This window comes from Aedes aegypti, chromosome 2 (genome assembly GCF_002204515.2).
Source record: "Aedes aegypti strain LVP_AGWG chromosome 2, AaegL5.0 Primary Assembly, whole genome shotgun sequence".
NCBI classification, from domain to species: domain Eukaryota; kingdom Metazoa; phylum Arthropoda; class Insecta; order Diptera; family Culicidae; genus Aedes; species Aedes aegypti.
In genome coordinates, this window is record NC_035108.1 from 205,926,659 (window position 1) to 205,934,823 (window position 8,165).

At 36.9% G+C, this 8,165-nt stretch overlaps 1 protein-coding gene and 1 long non-coding RNA gene across 2 annotated transcripts; both read left to right on the forward strand.

Annotated features, from left to right (window-relative positions):
- The first annotated feature begins 489 nt into the window (after positions 1-489).
- On the forward strand, positions 490-2,339 carry LOC5570330 (glycine-rich cell wall structural protein). The gene is made up of 4 exons (XM_021843802.1): positions 490-606; positions 681-913; positions 1,917-2,115; positions 2,185-2,339. The coding sequence occupies exons 2-4, from the start codon at positions 896-898 to the stop codon at positions 2,271-2,273; spliced, it is 306 nt and encodes a 101-aa protein (XP_021699494.1). The 5' UTR covers positions 490-606; positions 681-895; the 3' UTR covers positions 2,274-2,339.
- Positions 2,340-6,791: 4,452 nt separating this feature from the next.
- LOC110675511 lies at positions 6,792-8,165 on the forward strand. The gene is made up of 2 exons (XR_002499560.1): positions 6,792-7,189; positions 7,323-8,165. It is a non-coding gene; the product is annotated as an uncharacterized LOC110675511 (long non-coding RNA).

The window sequence follows — 8,165 nt, forward strand, 5'->3', positions numbered from 1 at the left end:
TTTTTGAAAAAGTACGAAAATAATTCTTGAAGAAATCCTTGTTAGAATTATCAGATAAATCTCTTAAAAGCACATGGTTGAATACCTGAAAAGAATCACAAGGGATGTTCCACGTGAATTCTTTGGAAGAATTCTTTAAGGAGTTTTTTATAGGATCAGACAAAGAATTAATATTTTCTGTGGTGAAAATTGAAATTCACAAACGTTACTGATGTGCAGCAATATGAGACAAAATTACAAACATATAAAAATCAATACAAACCAATGCAACCAACGAAATTTGTAAAAAAAGCCTAGCTATGCCAATGCTGCGGGGCATGGAAAATAAGTAGTCCTTATCAAGTAATATATTACAGATATTTTAGATTGAAGAAAAAATGATAGCTTTGAAAATTTAATAGTTTGAAACAAGATTTTTAAAATATAGTATATGTAATTTATACAAAATTTTGGACAAATCAAGCTAACGTCTAATTGTCTTTAGTCCCAGCATAGACATAGATAACGACGGAACCACACGAGTCACCTCATCCGGTGGTAGAGTCGATGGCATACAGCACATCCCAAGCAGCGAAAAAGATCGACAAAGACATTGATTGGGCAACGGTGATTTTTTTTTCGGCGTGGTTAGTGTGGAATTGCTTATTTATTTAGATGTTCTTATTCGCTTCTGCACACAGGCTGAATCGGTCCGGGGATCATTAGTGAAATGGAATCCGATAGGATGGTCAAAAGCAAGGAAAGAAAAGAAAAACAACGTTCAAGAGGCCGGTATAAAAGCTGGAAGTCAACATAACAGCAGCATCAGTACGCATCCTAATTTCGTAATAAATTAGTAGAGAGGTTTTTTTATTTCAAGTTCAGCAAACAGGAAAGACATTTTCTTACGAACAACATGGCCAAGTTTATGATGGTAAGTTTCGAACCGTGAGGTGTGCAGAAATGGCAGAAAGTGACAAAAACATTTAACGATTATGAGTGCTGAAAGTGTCTTATCCAAATGTGTAGGAAGTGCTCTGAAGTGATCGTCATGCAGCAATGTGCTGTGACATGTTTGTAACTAGGGATAACGTTTACCTTACCTTGATTAAGCGAATAGATTGCTCCTATTGGAAAAAGTTATAAGCTATCAGAACAGGACGTCAATTTTTTGACGATAGTGTCCAGATTCAACAGATATTTGCGACTAATAGAAATCCTCTATTATTGAATAAATATTTGCTTATCAGTCCAACGATAGTAAAATATTACACGACGTGGATTACAACCTTTACCAAAGCCAAATAAGATTTCATAATGATATGCCAAGAGTGAATTAATCTTTGTTATCTTCAGATAATTTATATTCAAGTCCTTCATTATTAGTTATCCAAGCTGTGTTCATCTACAAAAGCACTAAGCAATGGCGTCGAATTGTTTATCCGATAGATCCATCACTCCTATTTTTTCTTTTTTGAGGAATCTATACAATAGGGTCCTGAAATGTTGAATGAAATCTTAGTTTTATTTGATAACATGAAAGAGCATGTTACTGCAACTACTTTAGCAATTTGTCCCGCTCAAATAACGGTTATATCATATTTAAACTTTAATTTAAAAAATTGTAAATGTACCTTGACTCTTCTGATCATGTTTGACGTTCGCTTAGTCAACAAAAACACAACAGGGATTCTAGTTTTAACACTGGGGTTGTTCCTATCTGACATTTCGGAAGGGACAGCAAAATACACCCAACATTTGAGTTTAAGCCAAGGGGTGTGACAAAATCTAAAAAAAATGTTTTGTGAACTTAAACAAACGGAAAACATTTAAAAGTTGAGTAAACATGTGTTTTTGATTTAAACTTAAGCGTTTGGTACTAAAATTCGGACAGGGCTTTTGGACCCTATTGAATTAATATCCACTTATCCTTCCAGCTCCTCGCCCTGCTGGTTGCCATTGTGGCTATGGTTAGTGCCCAGCACGGACATGGACACGGAAATGGTGGCTTCGGACACGGTAGTGGTGGCTTCGGACACGGTCAAGTCGGCGGCCATGGAGGACACGGCGCTCATGGTGGACATGCTGGAGTCGGACCCGGATTCGGTGCTCACGGAGCGCAAGCTTATGGAGGAGGTAATACTGATTGAACAACTCTCGGGAAGAGAAAAAAAAACTAATAATTCTCACTCATAATGAATATAGGTCACGGACGCCAAGGATTTGGTGGTCAAGGACACGGCTTCGGTCACGGTCAGGGACACGGCCATGGTCACGGACGTGGACACTACTAAGAATCTGTGATGTAGATACATTAGAATTAAGATAGATTTAATAAATGTGATTGAAATACCAAAGCAGTTCTTCAAGATTTAAGATGTAGTGTCATATATTTTTTTTTTCACCAATTACCTACCTGAATATCTAGACGAATACAATGTAACCTCACGCCAGAACTGGACGTATTACAAATCTCTATCTCAATCGGTTTACAGCGATACTTCCTCAGTTGTCCCGTACATATGGGATTTCCAGGTTATCATCCACTGCATACAGTCACGCCTCATATCCGTAGAGAGCAATCCAAAGAAGCAGCGTCTGATACAACACTAATTTCATTTCATTTGCAACCTGTGGGACCTATGATGCCCCAGGTGTTCTAAGGGAACCGAGTGCTACAAGAACCTCAATCACATACCCATCAAGCACTACCTCAGCGCCAATTCTACGGGGTCTGCCTCTTGTTCTGCCACCCACCATGTACTTTGTTTTGATTGAGTTGATTGTCAAGCGAGGATATCTCGCTATTTTCCTTCGCTGTTCTGCGAGCGAATTTTGTAAAGACAATAAAGTCGAGGACCTTATACAAACGTGTAACAATAGTTCTGTTCGTTCTTCTTGGCCTTATATTCTCAGAGTCAGCACCTCAGCTTATTGTTCTAAGAGCGCTTCCACGGTTATCAACTGAGAGCTTACTTTGTCCAAGATGCCATTTTCGCATTAGTATCGGAGGCACGATGATACTCTATACCCAGGGAAGCCAGTTCATTACGAAAAATTCCTGGACCAATCAGCATGGCTCTGTTTGTTAACTACAGACTTTACCACTAAGCTAAGAGAGGCCCCGGTATACCAAACCTTGTAATCACAGCGATGCAGTATTCAAAAGTAAATTCGGAATTGCATCTCCTTGCTTCAATCCATCTTTCGTTATACCATGTGCATCAGCATTACAATTCGTATGATGAGTTACATATTTTGAGTAGCTCGTTAAACAATGAGCATTTTCAAAGCTTTAAAAGCGTTTCATAAACTACATTGATGAGATATTATAATTGAAAACGCTGTAGGACCACCCAATGTCAGGAAAAGAGCTCTAAATCCGTCAATTTAACAGCTACAGAAAAACTAGTTTTGTCAAAGTTACTAGAAATTGAATCGTCTACAACTTTGCTGAAGCATGTAGACTATAATTTCTACTAATAAGAAAGTTAGTTATACCCTGTGAGGGAGGCACAACCATCACACACGAAATATGAAATATTTCAAGATAAATCCATCTTATCAACGACAATCAAGGCAGACTTGATGAAAATCACTAGTTTTCGTTTGTTGTGTACCTTCGATCTTTCTGGGCAAACATGAAAAAGGGCCATAGTTTTGTACGTATTCAAAAATGTAAAAACATGCATAATTCAATACTTTGCATTTAATCAGAATGAAAGATATTATCATAAATTTACTTTTGAATTAATTCTCATTCGATTTTTGTCATCTTTGATGAAATGCAAAAATATGTTTTCATCAGTTACGCGCTATTATCATGTTTGTCCATCATTTAAGATCCCGGCTCTCAGTGAAATTTCGTGGCAGCCGAGATTTTGCGGCTCACGTTGACGTACATACATTTTGTATCGGTTTCTCCCTCACAAGTTATACCATTCCTATGAAAATGTGAACCCTCCAATTTTCAATAACACACAAAATGGCCTAACTAATACACATAACTTAGTCAAAGACCTTTTTCATCTAATATTTTATTCTAAATGTATCTTTTCGCGTTACGAACGAAACCTGTAAAATTATAGCGAATTGAATGTAAGAAAAGGACTCCATCATATGATAGATAATTATGAGCGTAAAATTACATTGCTGCTAGTTTGAAAATGAGCTATAATTAGCTACCAAACAAGAATATACTAGAAAAGTTCTAAACGGGATTTGAAATCGCGACCTCAAGAGCGATAGCTACACGCCCAAGCTCTCTCGGCTATTTCACAAAAGTTGAACAAATTCTGCGTATCACCGAATCGCTTCGACGGTTGGCGGTTTCATCGAGAAGTGATTGAAAGAGCAGTCAACAATGCGGAGCGTTCTCTCGGTCACGTGATTGTTGAGCGTGACTGGCAGTAGCGTAGCTAGGGTGTGCAGTAGGAGCGGTCCGCACCAGGCCCCGAGTTCATGGAGGCCCCCAAATGGTGAATAGAATTTCATTTAATATTATAAATTAGATTTCTAGAAAACTAACACGTTAACAAGTAGATAAAAATTCAGTTTGAAGGTGTCCTTTATCGGCAATGTGTAGGGGCCCCATGATCAATGGTGTGATTAGAATAAGGTACACCGGGGCAAGTTAAATCGGTTTAATTAAATAATTCCAAAGATCATTGTTGCCGAAGGATAGGGCGACTGGTCGGGGGGCTGAACTTCTTTGAGCAAATCAAACAGACTCAGCAAATTGGTGGATAAGCTAAAGCTAAAATTAAAGTTTTATTATTTCAATGTCTTCATGACTCATATACCTCTCATTACAATTTTTCAGTGCAACCACTATCTGTGCCCTATCTTCCACTCAGAAAACATTAACTGGCATCGGCTTTGTCGGATCTTCTTGTTACTGTGGTAAATTGAAGCACTAGATTAATAAATTAACTCACAAATTCCAACTGTTACTTTCTGCTTTTATATAAACGATTAAATCTAAATTTACTTATTGCTGTGAAGCGCTGTGACAGCTTTAGAAAATTCTTACTACTTTTGTCTTCCTCCTGACAATTTCTACACTGAATTAATTTTGAACTCTGATCCCACTTAACCGTTTCTCTCAATAATAAAGAATGCATTTAGTTGCAAAACACTATCGCAACAATCATGTTGTTGCAACTTTTTCAGCTCAATTTTTTTAGTTCAAATAACGACTATAACATATTTAAACTTAAATTTAAAAAATGGTTCCAAATATGAATCTTGACAAATTTTATCATGTTTGACGTTCACTTTGTCGACAAAAATTCCACAGGGATTGTAATTTCAACACTGGGGCTATTCCTATCTGACATTTCGGAAGGGACACGGAAAACAAACTATACCGTCGTTGGGGGTGAGAATGGGTCAATAAAGGATATTTACGATTTGTTTATTGAATAACTTTCGCAATTTAGCTCCAATAAACTTCAAATCTGGGGTGTATGTACTTTGATGGTAGTTTAGCAACTGTCCAAAAAATTATAGAAAAATATGTATTCACTGCGGAGCTATAAGTGAATGAAAAATGACCCAATCTCACCCCATAAAGGAGGTGACATTGGATCACTGTAATTGAAATAACTTATTTTTGAGAATATGATTGCAAAACCATTCACAGCTGAAAAATATTGATGAAATACGATGCAAAAAAGACGATAAGACATCTAAGATGTTTCACAAGTATGATAAACCCACTTTAAAGAACGAGTATAGAAAAAAATTAAAGAACTATGAGAAAAAATATGTAAACTTAGCATTAATCGTCAAGTTTACACAAATTTTCTAGTTTTTACCCTTAAATTGTCTTCAAAGTCTCATATCCATTGCCATAAAGCCTATTCAGTTTCCTCAAAGGTTTACAGAAACAGTGATTATTTTAAGTAGTTCGCAAGTAGTTAAATTTCGGTGCGACATTCAACTATCAATACATTTTAGGCAGATGTTGATGTCATATTCACGGTATTTCAGCGATGCAACTCATTTGTACTAACGTGAGTTGTTTCTATAATATGAAAACACTTATTTATTAAATTAAAAAAAAAAACAATCCATTTGATAAAAAACTGTTGCTGGTTTGAAAAGTTGTCAAAATGCATAGCATTGTTATTCAATGCTGTATTTAGAAAGAATAAACACATATTAATGAAGAAAGAGTACACATGACACCGTAAAACGACAAAAAGTAGACTTGTGATTTCATTCACCATCGTTCTTCCTTGACCCAATCTCACCCCCATTTTTAATGTTTTAGACACCGTACCGAAAAAAAAAAAAATTTTTTGTTGAAAAATCAAATAGATTCCAGAAAATACGTGTGAAGTGTATTGAAAAGACTTTAAACCTTCTACTAATATAACAAAAAAGAATGAAGTACATGAGTTATACTTTGCACAGGAGAAATTTATTGTTGTAAATTTTGTCTAGTTTCAACATACAAGTTTGCTGATATATTAAACAAAAACTACTATTTCTTAAAATGTATATTGTGATTAATTATGTATAATAATATGTTCCCTAACATATGGATTGTAAATTTTAGTAATATCAGCGTTATTAGCTGAAATATTACATAAATCATATTTTTTCCGTTTTGACCCAATCTCACCCCCCAGACCCATTGTCACCCCCACCGACGGTACCCAAAATTTTGAGTTTAAACCAAGAGGTGCAACAAAATCTCAAAAACCGTAAAAAACAAAAATAATTAAAAAATTGAGTAAACATGTGTTTCTGGCCTAAACTTAAGCGTTTTGTACTGAAATTCGGACAGGGCTTTAGGACCCTATTATAATAGACCATTTCCGTCATACCTAACACCCCTGTTTTGTATTTTTCCTCGAAAGATAATAATTTTACGCTAACATTTTTGTTGGTATTTTTTCTTTTTATGTATTGTTGAATTTTTGATGAATTTTCAAATATTGGCAATTTCACCACTTTTGGAGACATGCGGAACAAAAATAGTAACCCTAAGCGTGGTGAATATATTTTTCACCACTCCAGGAGAATGTCAAAAACCTCAAAAACTGATAACCCTATGCTCAGCTGTTATTTACGTTTTGAAACGTCAAAAATGCGAAATGAAATTTCGGATCATAACAAACGGTTTTGGTGGTTTCGTTGGGGCAACTTCTTCTCATCCCAGCCATCGGGATGTGGTTCTTCAAACATAGCACCTCGGAAGGTAAGTAGATCCCAGTCCACGAATCTATGGCCCCGATTTTAGGGTCACAAGTGTATATTTGCTAGCTCTTTATGCTTGAAAAGTCATGCATTATGTGTGGACAGTTATGACGTGTAGTGCTCTTTATTCACAGGGAATCGTCACCGATATCAGTCTTCTGAAGATTACTGCTTCCGCTTCGTCACACTTTGATTAAACGCTAGACGAAAATCTCCTCGATCAAGGAAATGAAATGTCCCAGGAGATCAACAACGCGCTGAACATCGCCATGTAAATGGACTGGTCTACGTTAGTCTTCGGCGAGGATGTCGCGTTCCGCTGTTCGATGGAACTGTAGCAACAGTAGACGAACAAAGCGTTTCAGCACACCGCTGTATGAGCATGGCATTATTGGGTTTGTGACCAGGCAACACCGGAGTGTTTTCCACAACTAAGATGCAATTTCTCGGCGTACGATCAGATTACACGCCCAAGTTGAAAGTGGTGAAGCCACTAGGACCGAACAGATCCAACGGACTCCTGCTAGCGGTCATAAAGGAGAAGGATGCTTTCATCGTTTTCAAACTGGAAACACTTTATCAAGCGCCTGAGATGTCGCTTGAATGCCTACTTCGAAAACCAAGATGTTCTGGTAATTGGCAACTCAAGGGGTGTGAATCGTAGATACATGTACTAGAGGATGTGGTCCATATGGCGAAAAAAACAGTGTTCGAATCGTTCTACATTCCGCAGAAGTTCTGATGCCTGGCCGGGATCGAAAAGCTGATCGATTATCGAGAAGGAATTTGATGACGATTACATTTTGTCTTTCAGTTTTATTCGCGTAAGCTTTACCCCTGAATCAGTTTGGAGAACGTCACAATAACTAGGGTTGGTGCACCAATAGCCAATCAGCTAAAAACAAATACAATCCAATCTTTATGAGTCGATATTGACCAATGAGAATATATACTATATATTCTCATTGGATATTGAC